The 25,793-nt window shown below is 37.8% G+C and overlaps 3 protein-coding genes across 3 annotated transcripts in view; 2 read left to right on the forward strand and 1 right to left on the reverse strand.

Moving 5' to 3' along the window:
• Window positions 1-1,857: 1,857 nt before the first annotated feature.
• LOC136263437 (pyruvate dehydrogenase phosphatase regulatory subunit, mitochondrial-like) lies at window positions 1,858-18,701 on the reverse strand. Its single transcript, XM_066057955.1, has 19 exons — window positions 18,444-18,701; window positions 15,982-16,115; window positions 15,848-15,929; window positions 15,708-15,789; window positions 15,458-15,539; window positions 15,172-15,293; window positions 15,083-15,103; window positions 14,964-15,036; window positions 8,425-8,601; window positions 7,828-7,952; window positions 7,126-7,259; window positions 6,804-6,920; window positions 5,054-5,151; window positions 4,877-5,004; window positions 4,618-4,760; window positions 4,365-4,566; window positions 4,230-4,319; window positions 2,881-3,060; window positions 1,858-2,410 (listed from the first exon to the last, which is right to left on the reverse strand). The coding sequence occupies exons 1-19, from the start codon at window positions 18,638-18,640 to the stop codon at window positions 2,051-2,053; spliced, it is 2,547 nt and encodes an 848-aa protein (XP_065914027.1). The 5' UTR covers window positions 18,641-18,701; the 3' UTR covers window positions 1,858-2,050.
• Window positions 6,427-25,793, forward strand: part of LOC136263440 (uncharacterized) — a 70,823-nt gene continuing 51,456 nt past the window's right edge. Inside the window, exon 1 of the mRNA XM_066057962.1 lies at window positions 6,427-6,433. The gene's annotated coding sequence lies outside the window, so the exon portion shown is untranslated. The remainder of the gene's footprint in view (window positions 6,434-25,793) is intronic.
• Window positions 18,686-25,691, forward strand: LOC136263433 (uncharacterized). Its single transcript, XM_066057945.1, has 2 exons — window positions 18,686-18,810; window positions 21,551-25,691. The coding sequence occupies exon 2, from the start codon at window positions 21,555-21,557 to the stop codon at window positions 25,482-25,484; it is 3,930 nt and encodes a 1,309-aa protein (XP_065914017.1). The 5' UTR covers window positions 18,686-18,810; window positions 21,551-21,554; the 3' UTR covers window positions 25,485-25,691.

Here is a 25,793-nt window from a genome sequence, read left to right on the forward strand (position 1 = left end):
ACCTATATGCATCACTTTTCACTTCTCTAAGTTAAGGTTACGGAATAGTTTAAAATGCGTGGGCAGAACAAATTACAAAACCTGCTTTAAACTAAGCAGAAAAACATGGTAGTGACAGCTGGAGCTGAGCAATGTACGGGCTGGCTTACTTGTGTTACTACAACAAATTGTAGTGTTCCACCTGCCTCAAACTACACTGTAGCTACATAAAAACATTAAATATGAAAGGCTTCGCCTTCATTTAAAATTTTTCACGCTGCTAGACTGGTTTTATGTGCTTCTCAAAAAGTATCGATAGGCATTCAAAATTTTGAATGATTACCCGTGACTATACCGTAACCTTAAGGTTCAGTAACCAGATTCCATTCCATTCTTGCATGTTATTCAAGTCTCTTTAATTTGGAGTTTCGTCACCTCACTATTAAGTTGAGAATTGTGTCTTAGATCACCCTAACATACAATGATTTTTTAAATACGCTGTCCAATGTAGGATTTTTTTTTGGCCATGTGACCACTTTCTGCTTACTTTTGAGAAAGATCTAGGCATATGGATAACATCCTCTCTTAAACCTTCCTTGCACTGTGACAAAGCTGCAGTTGCAGTCATAATTGTGTTATTATAAAAAGTAAGCAAACGAGCAGAAGGAAAATTAGGAATTTTAAGCTGGATTAGGGATCAAAAAACAAAAAAAGCAGGAAACAAGGAGACAACTGAAAGTTGTGAAACAAGGGAGGTTGCCTATACCTGCAGATATACTAGTGGACATGTAATCCCTAATTCAGTCATGGTTATAGACTGAAGAGTAGGGATTAGATGTCCACTAGTATATCTGCAGGTATAGGCAACCTCCCTTGTTTCACAACTTTCAGCTGTTCCCTTGTTTCCCTGCTTTTTTGTTTTTTGATCCCTAATCCAGCTTAAAATTCCTAATTTTTCCTTCTACTTGTATTAGAGCACCGCAATCTTACCGGGTAAAAGAGCTGAGATTCCAAAGTGTACACAATATTAGAGTTTCAGCCCAAATAGCCCCAATAGCTCTTTAGCTTATTACACTCTTCTACTGGCTTCTATGTGTAAGCCAGATGTGAAAATGTGTACTACATATTCAAGATATCACTTGATTTTAAAATGCACATAAAATGTGAATCAATTTACCTGCTCCCATTGTTATAAAAATGTATTCTAGTCCAAAAATCCATTTATACACAGCAAAAACTGTTTAGAATTTATCAACCTAATTTCAGTACAATTACTCTAAGTGTAAACCTCACTTCTAATTTTATAAGCACTTTTTAAACATAATTATTAAAGCACATACTTCTTATTACAAGCATTTAACCTAGCAAATAATCTTACGTATATTTCTTAGTGTTTAAGCTAGCTACTAGCAATTTGCATCTATTTATAAAAAAGTGCTCTTATTTAGTAAACATTAATCCCACATTCACAATGTAATGTTACACTTAATAATTATGTTGATCAGGTTTTAAATACATTTTGCTAACACTGTTTCAGTGAAGAACAACAGGTTAGTTGGTTATAACATAAGTGTTCGTATGGTCTAAAGCAATTACATTAATTATGATGATAATTATTGTATGGTTAATTGCATTCCTCAGATTCCTATAGAAATTCTACGCTTAAATTTAGAGTGACACAAATACTCCTTGTACACTCTAATTTTTAAGACCGTCTTTTAATTTTAAGAAAATTCAAGATATACTATGCTACTTAAAATCAGGGATGGTTATTCTTACCCCATGCAGTGAACCTCAATTTACATAGAAAACTATATTTGCTGTGTATTCCAGTTCACCATTTGGATTTCATTCAACTACACTGCTGTTGCTCACCTTGTACCTTCTTGCACTAAAAACCCTTAATAAAATAAATAAATACATAAATAAATAAATAAATAAATAAATGTGCATGCCTAGAAAAGCATTGCAATTACCTTTACAACATCACCAAAATATATTAACATGTATACATAATGTATACATGCATGCAGTAAATTTTGAATCTATAGAATTTGTGTAATTTTGTATATTACATATGTACACGTAGTGACTTGGGATCATAAGGAGCTGATAGACTGACATTTGCTGGATACAGTACACCAGCAATGTTGATCTGATAGTTAGCATTTAGTATGTAATCTCTAGTGACTGGGAGAAGTTCTCCATTACTCCCTGGATTTCTGACCAGTCCCATTCCTACAGGTCTACCAATACTATAGCCATATGCAGCTGAAGTGAGGTAGCCAACAATCTTGTCATTTCTCACAATGGCCTCACCACCCCACATGAGATTGTCCATGTCATATTCTTGTAAAGTGAAAACAGCAACACGACTCTTAATACCATTTTGCTCTTGCTCAATTAGTCCTTGTTTGCCAATAAAATGGTTCTGTGAAATAAACAGGACTGTGACTCTACATTTAGAAATTCAGCACATATTACATCATGGCACAAGGGTAGATGGAGCAAACATGAATGCTTCGGGTGTATCTATATGTACTGTATGAACATTACTATATGTACATGTGTGACCTAATTGTCAATCTACGCACACACCACTTTTTACTATGAATGGATAGTCAAACTAATACACTACACACTTGCACCACTGATTCACTCTGGCTGCCACTGGCCAGTTTATCTGTGCTTGTGTTACAGATACCGTCGTGAAAATGGTACTCAAAGTCATGGTTATATCAATAGCTTACTATGGATTAAAGTGAGATAAACACTATGCATTTATATAGTGAAAAGTTCAAACGTGAAGCTTTTGACCTTCCCAAGCTATTGAAATCACATATCTCACAATCTATTTATGTGCATAGATCAACGGTTTTCCGTCATGTATACTCTTTTTACCTTTTTCATATCTACAGTAAATCCTAGTCCAGCCTCCCATGGAGTAGTTGCTGTGTCCACTTCACCTCCCCAGTGACGATAGGCTTTCTCAATTCTGAGGCTATCAATAGCATAAAAACCACCATTGTGTGGATGGATACCATTAACACTGAACAACTTGTTGTATAGTCCATAGGAATACTGTAACGGAAGAATTACAATAACAAATGCGGCTCCAATGAGCCAACACTATCAAGTAACCACCCAACACAATGGGTGTACTTTTTGAGGGACAGAAACATACCTAAGTATATATTTCGAGGGGCAATTTTTTTGAGGTTGAGCAATGTTGCCAAAATTAAAATTTTCGCGAATTTGCAAACACTCCCAAAATGTGTTATATATGGATGCCTAAATATTCGAGGATAAAATTTTTACTGGTAACCCCAAAACTGCAAAATCAGCAAAAAATTTCCCCCTCAAAATATTTAGTCTATACAGTAACTGATATGTGACTGGCTAATCAAAATTCAGTTGTTTTTGCACATTCCTTGAATTCCATGTATTGCTTCTGTGGTATCTATGGTAACAAGGGAGTGGACGGTTAAAGTTTCAACCTTTTATGGCAAATAGTCTTGGATTTAGAGTGCTAAACAGTTGGAACAGCAATTTTTAAACTAACAAAACTATGCTCTGTTCTTGTACTCCTCCTTGTGGACAAGCAAGAAGGCCATTCCAACATATAAATTTTATTCTTACCACATTGCAAATCAGTAAGCACCCATAACTTACATTCCTTTTGTTGTATAAACATGCTCACGAAACAAAGATTGTGTTACTCTCCATAACCAAGTGAATCTAATGGTATATAGGTTGTATTGATTTAAGCTTTGTTTCAGTGCGCACCAAAGTGATAAAACACAATTTTTTTAGCAAGCATATTTTTACCTAGTTTATTTCAATACATTTTTATAGCAAAATATGATTTTGCAAAAACAACTGGTTTTCGCTCAGCCAGGTACATACAAACATGGCAGTATTCAAATTAATAATTGTATTAAGACAGCCTAATGTCGTACATAAATTACTGTTTTCAATGGTATAAATTCTGTTAAAAGTGTAATCATTGTTATTACACACAAGCCCCAAGGCAAAGCGAAGGATGACTGCATGGAATAACAATACAGTATTTCATCAGCAAATAGGAATGCTATATCTGATATAGCTGGTGTTAGTTATGTTGTTAAACACCCCATGCTTGCTATTTGGGAGTTATAACCCAGAAAGGTGCTTTGATACAACCATACGCACTGGGATATACTGTAATTGTAGTTATATGTAAGGAACTGCACTGTAGTAAGTATCTTCACCTCATTTAGTACATACAGTTCCCATCCCAGTTCACCAACATATGATACACGAGATGCTCTCACTGATGGTACATATCCAATCTCAATTACCTATAACACATCAACATAAAGTATTGAATACATAACATTAACCACCTGTGATGTTCCAAAGGGAAAATTGTCATTATCAAGAGGATGAGAAGTGACTCGTTTCAGTAACTTTCTGGAGTGAGGCCCCATCACAGCAAGTACTGTATACTGACTGGTCACATCTCTTAGTTGCACTGAGGATGGTAAGTGTTTACTGATCCACGATGCAACATGTGTGGCTTGAGCTGCTGGACCCACTACAAAGTATCTGTACAACAATAATATTATTGGTTGTACAAGACAAAGACTATTATCTCACTTGTTAGGTGCAGTTCTGGTGACAGTACAATCAGTCTCATATCCACCTCTCTCATTCAACATACCAGTGTACACTATCTTACCCACTGGTACATCAACATTATTAGCACATAACATCTGCATACTCTCCACTACACCATCACCCTGTATGTGTGGTAAGAAGTCTACATAATAATCATACATGTGACTGTTCTATTAGGGTATTTGAAGTCACTAGAGTGCGTTTTATTACTAGACACATTTCACATTGATTTGCTTACTTCCACTTCAAACTTGGCAAATGAGGTCATATCAAACACACACACTTCATTCCTACACTTTGTATGCTCCTCACACACATTATCAAACCAGTTTGGTTTACCAAACGTCCCCACAAATTCTCGAGACTCTGTAGAGCATTTACATCACAACAATGGCCTGTACAAGTTACTACTAACCATCTGGTGATCTTGTGAACCAGCTGGGTCGTTCCCATCCCATTCTGGCTTCCCAACTAGCACCAGCTTTGTCAAGTGTTGAGTGCAAAGGAGAACACCTGCAATACAAACAGTCTATTATTATGCATGATGTACTACATACGTATAGACCCTTTGCAGGTGAGCTGCTACCATAGCAACATTCGCCATCTTGGAGTACAACCCCTGATAGCGTTGCTTTCTATAAGAGTAAAACAATACCCAGGAAGTAGAGCTGCATTCCACAGCAAAGGTCAACCAGGTTAAATGTACGCTCTCCCCTGGTTGTAAAACAGGTTGTACTCCAAAATGGTGGATGTTGCTATGGCAACAGCTCACCTGCAAAGGGTCTATATATATATATTAGGGTTGAGACAAATAGTTCGAAGCTTCGTTCGGTCCCATAACATTCGGATGCTGTTTACCCCACCAAAGCTTCGTTACCATGGATACCAACATGTTAAACCAGTTGTACAAGTATTATCACTCCTTGTGGAAGCTGCCATTTACATATTTTTTGATGTAATTATAGTTTAAACAATGGTTATACTGGAGCTATGTACTATGGTGTACGTACACCCTAAGAACCATCAATTGTGGTCATTAATAGTTGACATGACATTTGCAACAAACCTTCGAAGCTTTGGTAACATTTTGAAAAGAAGCTTCGGATGATGTATTTGTACATTCGTTCCAACCCTACTATATGTGTGTGTGTGTCTGTGTGTCTGTGTGTGTCTGTGTGTGTGTCTGTGTGTGTGTCTGTGAGTGTGTGTCTGTGTGTGTGTCTGTGTGTGTGTCTGTGTCTGTGTGTGTGTGTCTGTCTGTGTGTGTGTCTGTGTGTGTGTCTGTGTGTGTGTCTGTGTGTGTGTGTGTGTGTGTCTGTGTGTGTGTGTGTGTGTGTGTCTGTGTGTGTGTCTGTGTGTCTGTGTGTGTGTGTCTGTGTGTGTGTCTGTGTGTGTGTCTGTGTCTGTGTGTGTGTCTGTGTGTGTGTGTGTGTGTGTGTGTCTGTGTCTGTGTGTGTGTGTGTGTGTGTGTGTCTGTGTCTGTGTGTGTGTCTGTGTGTGTGTGTCTGTGTCTGTGTGTGTGTGTGTGTCTGTGTGTGTGTGTGTGTGTGTGTGTGTGTGTGTGTGTGTCTGTGTGTGTCTGTGTGTCTGTGTGTGTGTGTCTGTGTGTGTGTGTGTGTGTGTGTGTGTGTGTGTGTGTGTGTGTGTGTGTGTGTGTGTGTGTGTGTGTGTGTGTGTGTGTGTGTGTGTGTGTGTGTGTGTGTGTGTGTGTGTGTGTGTGTGTGTGTGTGTGTGTGTGTGTGTGTGTGGATTTGACAAAACCAGGCTTCCACTCACATCCAGATTTGTGAATATTTAAAGGACCATAATTTAATAATGTAGAAGTAAGGTATCAATTTCAAATTTTGACCTGTTATTGCATAATGCACTGAAAGTACAGTATCAAAATTGCAGGTCAATAGCATACTGAGTTGTCAAGTTACAAGCAGTTAAAGTCAACAACAATTGGATGTGAGTGGAAGCTTGGTTTTGTCAAATCCGATCACACACACCCACCCACCCATGCACGCACGCACGCACGCACGCACGCACGCACGCACGCACGCACGTACACACACACACATATATATATATACTACAGCTAGAGAGATATATTAAGAATAAAACACCAAATGTGTATTTAGTTTCAATAAATATCACCCAAATGAAGACAGTACATGACTCACCTAACATTTCTGGCATTAGAGAACTCCATTTTAGGCCACACTATTGCATATTTCTTTCCTACCATCTCCAGAGTACGGTCATACAAAAACCGTTTGCTCATGTCATGAGATCCAATGCTGCAAGATGTCATCACAATACAACTTTATGATTGCACCAATGCACTTTTAAATGTTGTGATAATTAACATATTAATCTTAGCTCGCTATCAGACATTTTGGGTCAATCCTTATTTCTTACTACACAGAAGAAAAATGAGATTCAGAAATTCCTCTTAGAGAGATCCCACTACCACAGTAGGTTATTGCAGTATGTTTTACACACCGAGTAATGTCAAAGTGGTGAAAATCACAGGGAGGGTGTCCATGAACTATCCATTCAGATAAAGCTTGACCAGCACCTGAAGCATTTGTTAGTCCAAAAGAACTAAATCCAGCTGCAACATAGTAGTTTTTCACCTATATTGAAATGGTAGAATAATTTGCAGGCAGATATACATGTGTACATAATCAAATTGAAAGGCTCCAATTAAAAAGGCAATTAAATGCCTTATAGCAATGTCTACATAATAGTCTCAGGGCATTCTCTATAGGCTGAAGTCTTTTGATTCTGCAAAACAAATTGTTAACACTTCACTATGAGTGAATTAGAATTAACTGATATGGTACAATGCAAGATATTACTACTATACTTGTCAATACCACAAAACATCCGCTGTGGATTTCCTATCACTGGCAAGACTTGGGCAATAAATGCGTAAACAATGTCGCCCACTAAAAATTTATTCATGTGCTTTATATCAGTGTTAAAAAATTTAAAGGTGCTTATTTTTCATGAGATACTGCCCTTATAATTTTCAATCGCCATCTACTCTAGATACATCAATAGCATTTTATGACCAGAGCCCTTCATTTCATTCTTAGGTATAACAAAGATTTAAACATTTTGTTGATAGATCTGTGAGCACCTGACAAACAAAGCCATAATAAGCCAATAGACAACATTGATTACAAGTTAGATTATTACCTCGGGAGCTTCTCCTAGGAAGGGCAAACCATCAGGAGTGAAGGACTCTGGTCCATTAACCATCTGTCTTATCTCAGCCTTCCCTAGAGCTGGTACTCTATGTAACATTTGATCCATCAGTGGTTCTGTAGTGATAAACATCCAGTATAGTTGTATGACATAAGCAAAGACTATTAAACACATAATTTGTTTCGGTATTCAACAAAATTTTGCATTGAGACAATCAAATATCCAGATTCTAAAATTCTGTATTCACAGCAGCCTCACAAAAAAGGTACCTATTGTTTTGTGAATGCATACAATTGAAATACAATGAATCTCAGCCTTGGCTATCATGTCCAACGCTTTAAAGTTCAATTCCCAATGTGGTAGTTATAACCAAAACTCCATATATACAAATGAATGGACGTCATGCATCTCATCATCCTTCATACTGTTTCATGGAATTTTATAGCTTATGTTGTACATCCCACACTACTAAAAGAACTGCAATATCACATTAATATACTATATATTATTTCTTTGGAGCAATTTAAGTGTGGTATATATTGCTATTGAATAGTCATACTACTAATAGTTAATATTTATTCAACTTACGAAAATGATTCCAGTCATCAGGAAGCAGTTGGTACTCAAATGGAGTAGGGACTCCATCAGTGAAGATTGGTTTACAGACTGGTTCAAATCCTCCAGCCATTATTCCTCCACTCCACTCTCGGAAGTAGACACATCCATCTTGGTCTCTTAATACTGGCAACATATTGCTAACTGGATCTAAAAACACCACAGCCATTGATGATGTACAACCTGCCACCATTGATATTATTTGCTAGTACAATATTAATGACTCACTGCCCAATTTGAAGTGTCAAACTATATGTCCAGGCATTGAACTTAGATTACATATGTATTTAGAGAATTGATTTTATTTAAAATGTGAATGGGCTAGTACACGTATTGCATACATACTTTTACTGGGTAGCTACCTCTCTGGTTAAAATATAAATGCATAAAGAGTGTTTGTCTTGATCACTTCTTCATGATCAAGACACACGGTAGTGTGTCGTGCGGCCCAAGAAGCCGGCGCGCCACACCGTGATCAAGACACACGGTAGTGTGTCGTGCGGCCCAAGAAGCCGGCGTGCCACACCGTGAGTATATTGACAGGAAGAACGAAAACGTCATTTTCACACCTTTGTATCTCGGTGATCACTTATCTGATTGGAACCAAATTTGCTACACAGTTGCCCGCCAGCCAAGGGAGTCTACATTCCAAATTTGAAGGAAATCGCTCCAGCCATTTCCGAGATACGAGCTGCCAAAGTTTCGTTTTTTTTTCTTCGTTTTTTTTTTCTTCTTCTTCTTCGTCTTTTCGCACACTTGCAAAAATTGCTATAACAAGCAAACGCGTACTCCGATCGCCTTGAAATTTGGCACACAGAAAGGGAGTCCAAAGGCGAATCCTAACATCAAATTTGGTACAAATCCGATGAATGGTTCAGGAGTTATGACCAATTATTCGCGTAAAACAAGATCGATTTGTTGTCACGCCTACAGGGTAAACCGCTTCATGGAATGAGTTGAAAATTGCTATGTAGATGGAGTAACCATCGTAGGAGTGCCTTTTGGTGGTTTGAAAGGAATCGAGATAAAGACCACGGAGATATGACACAAAACCCAACCTGTGTCACAATTACGCGATCGATTTTTATGAATAAAAAAAGTATTAGTTTTCACGCCTACTAGGCAAACCGCTTGGAGCAATGAGCTGAAAATCGGTGTATATCTGGAATAATCTTCATAGAAAGTCCTTGCAGTAGTACAGAAGAATCAGATTACAAACCACTGAGTTATGATTCGAAAGCCAACTTCGTGTAGCAAATGCGAGATCGAGATACTCTAATAGAACAGTCACCCTAATAGAGCATTCGGCTAATTTATTTACTCCATTATAGAATTTTATTACATCACAAGTTATTCTGTAGGAAGTTCAGCTGCAAACAGTTAATCTTATAGACAGTTCAGCAAGAAGACAGTCACCATGTGGAGAGTTAAGCAAATATACCAGTATAGAGATTCAGAACATTACAAGTCACACTGAAGAAAGTTCAGCTATAAACAAGTCATGCACTGTGTAGAGAATTCAGCTACAATTAAGTCACTCTCTAGAGAATTCAGTTACACAGAATTCAGCTACACACAAGTCACTGTGGAGAGAGTTCAGCTACAAACAAATTACCCTTTAGAGTGATCAGCTACAAACAAATCACTTTGCAGGGTGTTCAACTGCAACAAATCAATTACCTTTAGAGCGATCAGCAATGAACAAATCAACACAAATCTACCTGTAGAGAGATCAGCTAGAAACAAACCACCCTGAAGAGAGTTCAGCTACAAAAAATCACCCTGTAGAGACATCAGCTAGAAACTAGACACAATGTAAGGAATTCAGCTACAAGCAATCACCCTGTAGAGAGTTCAGCTAAAACAAATCAACCTGTAGAGAGATCAGCTACAAACAAATCACCTTATAGAGAGTTCAGCTACAAACAGATTACCTGTAGAGAGATCGGCTACAAACAAATCAACCTGCAGAGAGATCAGCTATATACACACAAATCAACTTGTAGAGAGATCAGCTACAAACAAATCACCCTGTAGAGAGATCAGCTAGAAACTACACACAATGTAAGGAGTTCAGCTACAAACAAATCACCCTGTAGAGAGATCAGCTACAAACTAGACACAAAGTAAGGAGTTCAGCTACAAGCAAATTACCCTGTAGAGAGTTCATCTACAAACAAATCAACCTGTAGAGCAATCCGCTAGAAACAAATCACCCTGAAGAGAGGTCAGCTACAAAAAATCACCCTGTAGAGAGATCAGCTAGAAACAAATCACCCTGAAGAGAGGTCAGCTACAAAAAAATCACCCTGTAGAGAGATCAGCTACAAACAAATTGCCCTGTAGAGAGATCGGCTACAAACAAATCAACCTGCAGAGAGATCAGCTACACACAAATCAACTTGTAGAGAGTTCAGCTACAAACAAATTACCCTGTAGAGAGATCGGCTACAAACAAATCAGCCTGTAGAGAGTTCAGCTAAAACAAATCAACCTGCAGAGAGATCAACTACAAACAAATCACCTTATAGAGAGTTCAGCTACAAACAAATTACCCTATAGAGAGATCGGCTACAAACAAATCAACCTGCAGAGAGATCAGCTACACACAAATCAACTTATAGAGAGATCAATTACAAACAAATCACCCTGTAGAGAGATCAGCTAGAAACTACACACAATGTAAGGAGTTCAGCTACAAATAAATCACCTTATAGAGAGTTCAGCTACAAACAAATCACTCTGTAGAGAGATCAGCTAGAAACTGGACACAATGTAAGGAGTTCAGCTACAAGCAAATCACCCTTTAGTGAGTTCAGCTACAAACAAATCAACCTGCAGTGAGATCACCTACAAAAAAGCACCTTGTACAGAGTTCAGCTACAAACAAATTACCCAGTAGAGAGATCGGCTACAAACAAATCAACCAGTAGAAAGATCAGCTACACACAAATCAACTTGTAGAGAGATCAGCTACAAACAAATCACCCTGTAGAGAGATCAGCTAGAAACTACTCACAATGTAAGGAGTTCAGCTACAAGTAAATCACCCTGTAGAGAGTTCAGCTAAAACAAATCAACCTGCAGAGAGATCAGCTACAAATAAATCACTTTATAGACAGTTCAGCTACAAACAAATTACCTTGTAGAGAGATCGGCTGCAAATTAATCAACCTGCAGAGAGATCAGCTACACACAAATCAACTTGTAGAGAGATCAGCTACAAACAAATCACCCTGTAGAGAGATCAGCTAGAAACTAGATACAATGCAAGGAGTTCAGCTACAAGCAAAATCACCCTTTAGTGAGTTCAGCTACAAACAAATCAACCTGCAGTGAGATCACCCACAAAAACGCACTTGTACAGAGTTCAGTTACAAACAAATCACCCTGTAGAGAGATCAGGTAGAAGAATTCACCTTGTAGAGAGTTCATTTACAAAGAAACCATCATAATAGAGAGTTCAGCTACAAAGAAATTACCCCGTAGAGAGTTCAGCTAGAAGAAGTCACCTTGTAAAGAGTTTAGCTACAAAGAAACCATCATGTACAGAGTTCAGCTACAAAGAAACCACCTGTACAGAATTCAACTACAAACAAATCACCCTGTATAGAGATCAGCTAGAAGAAGTTACCTTGTAGATAGTTCAGCTACAACAATTCATCCTGTAGAAAGATCATGCTAGAAGAAGTCACCTTGTAGAGTGTTCAGTTACAAAGAAACCATCATGTAGAGAGTTCAGCTGCAAACAAATCACTCTGTAGAGAGTTCAGCTACAAAGAAACCGCCATGTAGAGAGTTCAGCCTCATACAAACCACCCAGTAGAGAATTCAACTACAACAAATCACCCTGTAGAGAAGAAGTTACCTTGTAGAGAGTTCAGCTACAAAGAAACCACCATGTAGAGAGTTTAGCTGCAAACAATTCACCTGTAGAGAGTTCAGCTAGAAACAAATCACCCCGTAGAGAGATCAACTGGACGAAGTCACCTTGTAGAGAGTTCAGCTACAAAGAAACCATCATGTAGAGAGTTCAGCTGCAAACAAATCACCCTGCAGAGAGTTCAGCTACAAAAAAATCACCCTGTAGAGAGTTCAGCTAGACGAAGTCACCTTATAGAGAGTTCAGCTACAAAGAAACCATCATGTAGAGAGTTCGGCTATAAAGACACCACCATGTAGGGAGTTTAGCTGCAAACAAATCACCTGTTACAGAGAGTTCAGCTACAAAGAAACCATCCTGTATATAGTTCAGCTACATTTCAAGTCACCCAGTAGAGAGATCAGCTGTAAAAAAAATCCTGTGGGGAATAATTAGCATGTAATAAATATACGTATATAATTTGTATAATTACTAATAAAATCAAAAATAATTGAAGTACTAAAATTCTTCTTTAAGTTCTTTTCTTCTTCCTGTAGTAAAGAAAAAACACATGGGTTAAAAAAGCCCCAAAGCCAGCCATAGGCCGGCTTTGCAGTATACAAATACAAAAAGAAGTGATATCTAATCAAAAACAGCCAAGCTGTAAAAAAAGGTGCGGCCCCCATAAAGGCCATGGTGAAAGAAGATGTGAAATCCAAGGTGGCGGCCAAGAAATGGCTGTGATGGTAGGTTAATGGTTACATTTTAATAACAGCAATTCAGGTGAATTTTGTGCCGCTTGGTCTTGGCACCAAATTCACCTGAATTGTTGTTATTAAAATGTAACCATTAACCTACCATCACAGCCATTTCTTGGCCGCCACCTTGGATTTCACATCTTTTTTCACCATGGCCTTTATGGGGGCCGCACCTTTTTTTACAGCTTGGCTGTTTTTGATTAGATAATTAAGTACGTCTCGCAAAGTATGCCAAGCTATAGACATTTTGCTTGCGACAGCTTATAGATTTTGAAGCATGTGTGGATTCATTAATGGTTTTAGAGCTTTAAAGATAGAAATTTTGGATCAGAAAATTACCACATATCCACACTTACATATAGATTTAGCAAGAGTCACTATCCTTGCAAAGCACCATATACATACACCTGTACCATTAACCCTTAAACCCGCAGCTGTTATAGAGCTTTCCACTTCACTTTAAAAGAGCAAAAGAACAATCCCTCCATTTTCCTTCTTCACATAGCGATGTACAAATGGCCATAACTCAGCTGTACTTCATCGTATTGACTTGTTCTTGGTGTCACGTTGGTTATCACGTGATGGCGATTCAGTAAATATATAGACATCACGTGATTAAGTCTAGCACAATGACGATATGAAGACGAAAGGACACAAAAAGATTCAGCACGTCGTAGTGGGTGAGTTCTTTGTTGCATGTTGAAAGTTTATAGACAATTAGATAGCTTACTCTTTGCCAATTATTAAAATCTGTGTTTCTAAGCAATCGGATGAACACTTCATGAGATATGCCTTTTTGTAACCACCTATGTAAATTGGCAAAAGTATTGTGCATTTTTTGATTTGTTTTTTTATCAAATCCAGTTTTCTGGATTATGCGGGTTTAAGGGTTAAAGCCAGTAGTAAATCTATGTGTGCCATGAAAAGATGTACATCATGTGGAACACAAGGAAATGCCAAAATGTACACGAGGCATTCATGACTGCTCTATTAGAGTTAAGAAGATCAGTGTGATTATTCTATTTAGATCTCCATTTTCTGCAGTACTTCATACCATATCATTGTCTTGTTTTATATGAGACAGCTGCCTTATGTAGTCGCCTCACCACTGGAACAAAATCACAAGCTAATTCTACTATCCTAAGATCACCGTGAAGTACGTGTACTTTATTAAGATGGCACTCTAATATTTTATCTTGTGACTCAATTATGCAACACACAAATGACACACTTTGAAAGCCAGTTGCAACTTTGGAATAACGTCCATAACTGTGTATTACCTCTCATACAAACGCATGCATGCACACATGTGCACATGTATGGTACCGCTCAAATGTAATATCGTCTCACGAGAGTGCGAGTGATTGAAAAACTATCTAATTAAAGGGCATGGCACCTATCTTGCTTACGAGTATTCATCCCATTTCGTTTGGGATGAATACTCGAGAGCGAAATATGTGCCACGCCCTTTAATTAGAGAGTTTTATCACTCACACTCTCATGAGATGACGTTACATTTGAGCAGTACTGTATGCACATGTGCACACACACACAACACATGCACACACACACACACACACACACACACACACACACACACACACACACACACACACACACACACACAACACACACACACACACACACACACAACACATGCACACACACACACACACACACACACACACACACACACACACACACACACACACACACACACACACACACACACACACACACACAACACATACACACACACAACACATGCACACACACACACACACAACACACACACACACTGATGCACAAGCCCATGGCCATATACATATTATGTATTTATTTACACACTGTTTGTTAATTATGTGTAGTTAATCTATTTCAAAGTGACTAACCTTCAAAGGGTTTAGATACCAGATAGTAATGTTCAGCAGAATGAAGTGGTATGTTAACTTGAGGATTTGATTGCTATGATGGGGGTATCACATGCAAATATTGTTTCATGTTCACTAACCTTCCCTAAATCTCTTGCCCACTATCAGACAAAGCATACAGAGTCAAAAAATGGTAAATTTATTAGTAGCACAAGAGTCAACCACATACCTGTCCAGCACAGTTGACAAACACTTCACACTTCACATCTCCCTGGTTAGTCCTCACACCACACACTTTATCATTACTGACCAACACTTTATCAACAGTCACCTTCTCTACTATCTTCACTCCTATAGTGACATATATCATAATAACAGCCTGACAGTTATGGTATGTACCAGGAATACTAAATACCTGCTAAACATTTGAGTATGAGTATCAGGGAACTATATTTACTATGGATGCATAACATCAACATGTAACTAATCCGGTAGTATTCACATAGCGGGTTTACCATTTAGGGTAGCTCCTTTTACCAAGGCCTGACATAGATCACTTGGATTGATTGTACCATCACTAGGAACCCATAGACCTCCCTATACAATAAGAATACAATATAGTCCATTGTTATAACTCATATACTACACTGGTTATTTAGTTTGCTCTCATCTAGCTAAACATGCAATACAACATTGAAAAAGATTTCTCGAATGCCATAAAGGCTTCTATGCTAACATGACTGAAACTGATAGACTCAAACAAACCTCTAGATCATCATACTTCATAATTGGCCACTTCTCATAACATTCGTTTGGTGAGAGTACGTGAGTTTCAAGACCAAATGCACTATATATGGGTGTATGATTACTACACCACTAAAATGGCATGAAATAAGCTGACATACCTAGCAGCAACACCAGCTCGTTTCAATAAGGTCATCCGACCTTTTGTCCTTGCTAATAAAATACTACCACACTGCTTAAAACCTATTACAAAGAAATATCACAAGCAGTCAATTTTCCACTTGAACTTACTTACCTGTTGTCAGATCAGTTTCTTGTTCTAATTTACTAACAAGTTGTATTGTATATGACACAGATTTTGTTTCATTCTCTGTTCCCTTCAGCTGTCCAAACAGTCCAGAGGCATGCCACGTCGTGCCTCCACTGACACTACAGATAATACATTAACTATTCAGTCCACGAGACTGCACACAAACAATTCATTTTGCAGGAATTGTGGTTGTGTATGTAATTAATGTATTTAGCTAAGGAATCAACTTTGTGCACTGTCATGAGAAGCCCTAATGATATTTAAGATCAATAACATGATAATTATTTTAGAGGTTTGAAGATGTGGGAGAACCAATTTTGGGAAATTCATGAAATTTGAGCACTAAAACCTAACTGTGAATTGTGCAATAAATAATCGTTTTTAGTAATTTTGGCTTTAGATTACTCCGACTTTTCTATTAGAGTAGACCTATATTGATCTTTTAATCTTAAAAACTGGAAACTGGCAAAAACCCCATAGAACCACACCTGTGCATGTGAGCAAGCTTTTAGCTAGATATAGCTAGGGTCCGCAATCCAAAAAATCAACTTCTACAAATCAATCCCCCTACCATTGTGGGATGTTCATTGTAGTACCCCATTGCTTGATCCACCATGAAACCGGAGGCACGATTGTTGTCTTCACAGAAATATCATTTTCAGTATCTCACAAGATGCAAGATTTATTTTTAAAATTTCGTGCTCCACACAAAGGACTGGATGAAACTTGCTACTTAGCCAAATTGTATCCAGAGTTGCTATAGTTGAAAACTACGCACAGAAATAAGTAAATGGTTTGCTGGGTGCCCAGCACAGGGTTGCTTTCTTTGAAAAAACAGACAAAGAAATAAGAAGTTTCGAATTCAAACTGCCCTACCACCCAGGGCAAGAGAAGCCAACTCTTCCTCATAGTGTTTCAATACGGTTGGGTGCATAGTCTGTCTATGCTGTTAGTTTAGAAAAGATCTGAGACTTCTCACCATCTGGGTGACGAGCGTAAAATTTTTTTGCAGCATCAAAGAATTGTGTTGCGAATTCTACCCATTTCCAGCGCTTCTGCAGCCACAACAATCATCAATTATAGACTAAAACTATGGCAAAAGATGTCCCTGAACGTTTGGTAACAGTGGTTGTCAATTATTATTTCATCCACAGCTTCCACGCCTCACTCTAAGCTATGCATCAAGGGAGGCAGCAAAATTGTCCAAATTTGACTTCACCTCTCACGCTCCACAGCAGCTTCAAATCTTCACTAGATCACCCTACATCACCATTATGCTGCAAAACATCCAAAAACAAACCGAAAAATGCACAAAATCTTTCATTTTTTATTAGAGCTGGGTGGAGCTCCTGGTGAGCTGCTGGTATACTGCATCATATGAAATCACAGAAACACCAACTACTACTACTACCAAACGTTTTGAACCATCATTTATCATCATTCTAAACAAAATTAAGTGACCAGTGTGGCATCAGAAGTACCGGAAAGCACTTTGGTACTATTGAGAGAATCCCTTGAAATGACGCGCGAAAATTTTGACGTTCTTCACCCAGATGGTGAGAAGTCTCAGATCCTTTCCAAACTAACAGCATAGACAGACTATGCATCCAACCTTATCACATCACTATGAGGAAGAGTTGGCTTATCTCGTCTTGGCTGGTAGGGCAGTTTGAATTCGAAAGTTCGTGTTTCGTTTTCTGCTTTTTGAGATAAAGCAACCCTGTGCCGGGAACCCAGTGAATCATTTGCTTATTACTGTGCATACTTTTTAACTACATTAACTCTAGATAATATCTAGCTAAGCAGCAAGTTCTATCCTGTTCTTTGTGTGGAGCCCGAAATTTAAAAAATAATTTTTGCATCTCACGAAATACTAAAATCGATAGTTCTGTGAAGACAACAACCATGCCTCCGGTTTCATGGTGGATCTAGCAATGGGATACTACAATGAACATCCCACAATGGTAGGGAGATCGATTTGTGAAAGTTGATTTTTCAGATTGCGGAGCCTAATATAGCTATCATTAATTGACTCAGAATTCAACTTTCTTAGTTACTAATTTTAAAAGGAGCTTATTGTGAAAGAACACAAATCTTCGTGATCCTCACTACAGGCATGAATTCTATTACCATGTGGTTATGGACTGTCGTTTATGGATGGAACTTGGGATGGAAATAAATTATCACGTAAGACTGGTAGTCTATGTGCTGCCAGCCGGATGTAAATACATAATGTAGTATGTGTACACCCTAAAAGCTCTGGAGGAATGAAGTATGTACTGGTGTAGTTCCACCACTCAGTTAAGACTGTTGTGTTAATTCCACGAGCCTTTAGGTGAAGCATGCCACCATACTGTACGATATGTACTGACAAGTAGCCAGCACACTACATGCACTACCGCATAATAATTCTGTTTTCTACAGTACACAACTACACATATACACACCTTCCTTGTTCCAAAACTACCACGTCAGTCCATCCTAGTTTTGCCAAATGATAAGCTACAGAACAGCCGATGATTCCACCTCCACACACAACAACTTGGCATTGATCTGGACAGGATCCGTACTGCCGCCTGGTCAGTTGTGTTGTTCCAATAGTACTATAGGCGTACGGAAAACGTCTAATCACAGTAGCCAGCATCTATGAGAGCTGTCCCGCGGACGACTACGAAAAGGTCGAAATAATCAGCACCGGCACGTGACCTTCCTGTTAAAAAGCAAGTTCTACATGCGAGATCACAAACAACTGTTTGGAACACGTTGGTCTCAGACGATTGCTACACCGTTTGGTAAAGACGATTGAGTGCAAAGGTATAACGTTTTGTGTTTAATGCATTAAACAGGTTCCCATACCCGGTCACTGCTAGGCCAGGGTCACTGTATGCGTTGCCAGTAGAACTTCAACCCAAATGCATAGATGAACCTCTATCGCTCTCATTTTCGACGATACAGTGCAGTCGGATATACTGTAGTTCAGAGCATTGCTGTGTTGCTTACACTTTTCAAAAGACAGGATGGGTGGGGCTATAGTAGTTGGATATGTTAGTATCAAACACGGTACAACCTCTGAGCATGGCACAGATCATTTTGCATATAGAATGAGGTGCACAGGACAAACTGTTACTGTTCCAGCAGTAGCTATCGAAGTAGCTCGATTATGCAGAAGGTGAACCTTAAGTCAACAGGTTGACGGGTCAAGCTTTGTTTTCTTATAAGCTTACAGGTGTAGTGGGCCCCCTTATTTATAAGGAAGAGACTAAGTTTTATAGTGTAGCCAAGGTATAAATTAACTGTGGTTAGCTGAGCCCACATCTACTGAGGGGCTCTAAATAGCATAAAAACCTTGACGGCTCATTCCCAGTAGTTTAGAAAATTTCCCTGATCATAGCAGGTAAAGAAAGTGGCAAACTGACTGCTATAGATTCAACATTCATCAGCATTATATACACTGTAACAATAGTGCATCAGAGCCAATGATACCTGAAAGTAGCTAACACAGTAAGGCAATTTCAATTTTGGCTTTGCAGATTTTTGCTTAATGAATATAGTAAACAACCACAAGCTAGACAGACTAACTAGTTAGTAACCCGCTGTACGTGGGTTTCTATTTTAGGTGCTAACCTCATTAAGCCTCCAGACATCAAAGGAAATTAAGCATAAATTATTTGTATAGCTAGCAGTGTTTGGTTTAGTGACTATAGGACCCTGTGTGCCTTTAGGTAACTGCAGGGATCACTGATCCAGTTTTCTATTAGATTTTCTGATGTTAGCAGTTTGCATGCAAATGTGAAAACTATCTGTGTGAATGATGCACAGTGTAACACTTATTCTCAGAGCTGAATTTCCACGTTGAAATTTCTTTAAAATTACCAGCTAATGCTATATGTAGGCTAAATTATCATAGTTATACTAATAGCTATAGAATGAACCATGTAGGAGCAGTGCTAGGTGGGAAAGTGTGACCATGCACACATGGCTGATGAGAAAACTAAAATACAGTAGCTGTCTGAAATTAATATGTTTATATCTCTGATGATTGGAGAAAAGTGAGTTTCAGGCAGTAATTTTCCCATCCCAAGAATAGCTTGAGTGTGAGAGCTAAGTGATCTCTGTATAGCTTTGAAGTTGGGAATCTCCAGGTATTTCCTTAAGGAAAGCTACATTTTTGTGACTATGTCGTCCCATTGTATGGAACCCTGCAACCACCATAATTAGACGGTACTTTTAATTAACCAAGCCATGCATCTAATTACAGATGGCTATAGGCTAACAGCAGCTTCTTGTCCAATCAAGTGACTTGTATGTATAATATAGTGAATAACTAGATTGATGACAGCCTGCTAGCCACTTGATTTTCTCCCATATATAGTTACTGATGTATGCATGCTTAGCAAAACTTCTGCTAAATCATACATTAGATTGGTATTTGTGTGGCCTGCATAATTGTGGTTTATAACTCACACATGTGACTTAATGCTTACCTTTTACGGCACATTTCCTAGACAAGCAATTGCATTCCACTATACCATTATGATGATGCATCTATAGGTTATGTGAAGTATACAATTACAGTCAATTTTAGGTTGCTTGATCTTGCAGATAAAATGCCCTATAATCACATGCCAATAATATCCATAGCATACACAATACGTTACATGTAGGCTTGTTTATAATTTATTATTGCACAATACAATGTGTGTTTGAATTTTGTGGGCATGTAATAAAAAAATTTGCAAAGAAATGATCTGGTTGGATCAACCAAAATTGGTCCATTTCAGGACCATTTTGGCAACCAAATTTAGTCCAGCTAGCCAATATCGGTCAGAGTAACTAAATAACGGCTACAGAGTAAAGCTAGCTACCAGCAGGCAACATGTTTGGTTCATGTTATGGGATGGAAATAGAGTAGCTTTATAATACCACATGAGTGCATTTTAAATGGTACATTAGTTCCTATGATATGAGACAGTGATTTAGTCATATGGCTAGTGGAAACAGAGAGTAAGCATGACCTACAACATAATACTCTAAGTACAGTCAAGCACTCTTATAGAATAGAACAATCACATTTAAAAAGTAAATATATATATTATTACTACGTAATGCTTGTAGTTGTAGCAACACGGTGCATGTAATGTAATACCACCCAAGAGCTAGTAAAAAAAATCTCTCAGGCATAAACCCTTCAATATGGCTTTGTGAAATGTGCATGCATTATTATTTTATCTGTATGCCTGTATCACTGCTGGCTGACAAATTATATGAACATCTACCTCTCTGCTCTTACATACTGTAGTTTGGCATGTATCAACACTTATTTTGCTAGTCTAGACACTAAATCATACACTAATTTTGGCCTGGCCAGACCTTTTTGGCATCTAAAAATGGTCCGACTTGAGTTGGATAATTTTCCAAACCAACTTTTCCATGACAAGCATCCAGCCCAAAATTTGCTTTTACTATTATTACATGCAATACTGTCTGCTAACTGTACTAATATCATATTGTTAAGTACTTTAATATTTATAGTTGTTATGTTCTTTTATTTCAGAGACATGATGATTCAAACAGTTATAACCTGTTTTTACTTTTTGATAATGATTTTCAGTGTTACTTGTATCACTGTGTATCCTGATGAAGACATAACACAAGGAAATTGTTCACAAAAGCTAGACGCTTTCTTGTGTCACTGTCTTTCTTCTAACATGACAGTTTATCTCTCACCTGGTGATTACACCTTCCACAGCCAAGATTTGTGTATGATGGTGGGAAAGAGAAATATTGCAATCATTGGCACAGGTAATTCTCCCAGTGATACAACGATTAGGTGTGATGGAGGTCCATTCAATATGCTGTTCTTAAACACACATAATATTACAATCAGAAATATTCGCATAATAGGTTGTGGAGGTCTCATCGATGCTTCCATCAATGAAACATATGTTAGACTGGTGCCTGTTAGTTACTTTGGAAGAGGATCTAGGTATGTCTTGATGGTAGTCAATTCAAGTAATGTAACTATTGAAAAGTTGATTATGCAGCACAGCCTAGGTTACGGCTTTTTGGGATGGAATACCCATGGAACAGTGAGGTTATCACAGGTGTATATTGAAAACACAACATTTGAAAATGATCCCAACTGTACAAATTATGACTATAATAGTAACAGTGCTGATTTCAGTTGCTCTGGAAGTGGTTTATTGTTGCTTTATTCTGATTTTGGTACTTATAATGAAAGTTGTAATTTCATAGTCGATGGCTGTGTATTTAGGAATAATAAAAACAGTGTTCCTGCTAATGAACATAAAAAATTATCAGTTCTTGTTGATACTGCATACTATCATGGTCCAGTCCCACCAATAGGAGCAGGTGGTATTGCCTTGTACTATCTGCAGACTTATTTCCTTGCTACAACAACAGTAAGTAACACTATATTTTATAACAACAATGGATCATATTCAGCTAGTGTTGCTATAGCTACTGTACGAACCATATCTGGTAGCACTAAGTTTGAAAACTGCTTGTTTGATGACAATAATAGAATATCATCTACGTTTGTAGAAGATGCTGTATCTAGTTTGTACCGAAGAGGTGGAATCGTATTTCATTATTTAGTTGTAAGGGGCGGAATTAACTTACCTGATTTGCCTATAACTGAATTTACTGACATCAACATGATAACAATGACACGTTGTAATTTCACAAGGTTGGGTGGTACTAGAGGAGCAGCTCTGTACATTGAGAAAATCTCTCCAGATTATATAACAATTGTAATAAGAATTGAACAATGCAATTTTATTGAAAATGAAGGAGATTCAGGCTCAGCTATTTATACACAACTGTCTGAGTTTCGTGCATCTTTAGAATCTGAAATTAATGGAGGAATACGGTATGACCTAGTTGATGTTAATGCATTACACAATAAGCTATCACCAGGTACTAATCTTGATTACAGCACTGACCGTGTTATCACAGGAGTATTTTCATTTGAAAATTGTCAAGCGCATTTCCAGTGCAGTAGTGCATGTAATTTTACTGGTAATCAACCATCAGTGATTTATGGACGTAATTCTGGTATCATAATGTCAGGTAGAGCAGTGTTTGAACTTAACGAAGCTAATTATGGAGGTGCGCTTCGATTGCTTGACACTGTTGTCTATGTTCACACTGGATCTGTGTTGTGGTTCGAAAATAACTTTGCTACTGCAGCTGCTGGTGCTATTGATATTAATTTTTCAAACACTAATGTTCAAACTGAAGACATCTGCCCTATACAATTCACTGGTAATTCTTCAGCAATATTTGAACTTGAAGATCTTCACAAACTTAATGTTAGTATTGGCTTTTCTGAAAACCATGCTGTGACACAAACTTCTTTGCAGTCAATTAATGCCAACGTTTTCTATGTCTGTTCATGGTATCCTGATACACTAACCCAGATTGACCTGGGAATACACACTCCAGTTATTAATGGAACGAGAGATTCAGTATACCGGCATGTGTTTGACTTTTATCCCATTGGTAGTGTCAACAGCCATTTGTTTATACTGGGATACATTTTTTGTGTTTGTGATGAAACTTCAACCTACAATACAACTGCCTGCCTTAGGGACCAACAAGTGAATCTTAACAAACCAGTAGTTCCTGGAAGATCTTTTAATATCTCCGTTGTCAGTTTAGATGTGGTTGGTTCAATAGGATATTCACAGTCACTATACAGCAGAGTCTATCACAATAGTGTGGCAGATGAGCAGTTGGTATTAGGTGATGGTCAAAATGTAAGACCTTTCTCCACATACAATGTGAATAAGACGTGCACAAATGCAGATTTTGTTGTCTTTGGGCGGTACCCTGAAATTCCTAATAATGGAACCCTTGAAATATCCTTGACAAATCAACGGTACAGTTTAAAAGTAAAATTTAACTTTAGCACCTGTTCAGTAGGGTTTAAGCTACATCCATTCACTAATGAAACTTTTGGGTGTATCTGTGATGACTTTTTTGATACAAAAACTGATGGACGGTTTGAGTGTGATGCTACAACTGGCAACATTATTCGTCACCGCAGTCAAGCTTGGTTATCAGTAATCAATGGAGACTTACAATATGCTAGGATATGTTCACCCACATACTGCCATGACAGGTTGATAACTTTTGATCTCGGTGAAGAAGATGTACTTTGTAACAACCATCATTCGGGAAGAGTGTGTGGTGGATGTGAAGATGGTTTTAGTAGAGTATTTGGTTCTGATACATGTAAGAAATGTGATAATGCTTGGCTAGCCACAATAGTACTGTATGCCATTCTGGGAACTGTGCTGGTATTGATATTGTTTGCATTTAAATTTAGTGTCACATTAGGAACCATCAATGGATTAATATTCTTCTGTAATGTCATTAGCATCAATGAACAACTATTTTTTAACATTGAGATTTCAAGATTTTCATTTTTAAGAGTATTTATTTCTTTAATCAATTTGGACTTGGGATTTGAAATATGTTTTTATGATGGAATGACTGAACTAGCTAAAACTGGGCTGCAGTTTGTGTTTCCAGTATACCTATGGCTGTTGATGCTGATTATAATTTACATGGGAAAATTTTATTTTCGTACTCTCAAACTATCAACCCATTCAGCACTGCCAGTTCTAGCCACTCTGATTTTGCTGTCATACTCAAAGTTGCTACGTACTACCATAAGTGTATTTGCATCTGACACAATGCCATCATCTGAACATGGATCCATATATGTGTGGCAACCAGATCCTAATGTGGAGTACTTCACAGGTGGCCATATTGCGTTGTTTGTAATAGCAGTATTCTTCCTTCTAGTTTTCATTATTCCTTTTGTCATTTGTTTCACTTTTCCAAGTTTAGCGCTAAGATCAAGGAGGTTGAGTTACTTCTTTCCTATACTCGATTGTTACTTTGCACCTTACAAGGTCAAATATCGATATTGGTTTGGATTACGAGCACTACTGTTGCTTTATCTGTCTGGAATGGAAGCCATCATTTTCTCTTATAGAGAAGCATTGTTGTTGTCGAGCATTGCTGTTGTTGGATTTTTTACCATAGTGCAAGCATCTATTCATCCTTTCAAAGACAAACTAATAAATGCTCTTGATATAATGTTTATGGGAATTTTCCTCCTCCTTGCAACAGTGACATTATATCTTTACCCCACTACTGATAGCTTTGACAAAGTTAACATTGTTGTTAAAGTTCTTGGTTATCTTAGCTTTGTGTTGTTCTGCACAATTGCTGCATATCATGTTTATCACATCACCAGGCATACTCGTTGGAACATTCATTTAACCGATCTCTTTTGGAAGAAAGTAAACAAACGCCGGGATCAATTTAAGTTTTTGCCAACACGAAGTGGTTCTGATTCTGGTCTTTATGAATATGGGGACCATAATTACAGAAAGCTTGAGACTTTTCCTCAGAAAGAACGATTTCAGGAGTCACTACTTGAACAGATGTAAATTTGTTCATGGTTTTATCGTTGTTGTTTATGCTTTACTAAAAGTCTTATACTACAGTTGTAACTATATAATTACTATGCTGCATGATACATATAGGTATAATTATGTTGTTTCTTGTTTATATGTTTAACACATTAAAATTAATGTTGCTAATGTAATAATGTTTAAATAATATAATAGCATAATGTAAACAGATTATTCTATACCAAGAACATTTAATCGGAGGAATTGTGTAAAGTGTTACATGTATTGTCAATACCAACACTCTAAATACATTCCATTGTCCCCTCCAATTAAATTTAATTGCTG

Source organism: Dysidea avara, chromosome 8 (genome assembly GCF_963678975.1).
Source record: "Dysidea avara chromosome 8, odDysAvar1.4, whole genome shotgun sequence".
Lineage (NCBI taxonomy): Eukaryota > Metazoa > Porifera > Demospongiae > Dictyoceratida > Dysideidae > Dysidea > Dysidea avara.

Excerpts from the sequence above, each read along its gene's own strand:
- LOC136263437 (XM_066057955.1), bottom strand. The coding sequence starts at position 18,640 with ATGCTGGCTACTGTGATTAGACGTTTTCCGTACGCCTATAGTACTATT. Across the intron at positions 7,953-8,424 it reads TGATGACTGGAATCATTTTC|AACCACTGATGGATCAAATG; the intron begins GTAAGTTGAATA and ends TTATCACTACAG. Across the intron at positions 5,152-6,803 it reads TCTAATGCCAGAAATGTTAG|GTGTTCTCCTTTGCACTCAA; the intron begins GTGAGTCATGTA and ends TTTGTATTGCAG.
- LOC136263433 (XM_066057945.1), top strand. The coding sequence starts at position 21,555 with ATGATGATTCAAACAGTTATAACCTGTTTTTACTTTTTGATAATGATT.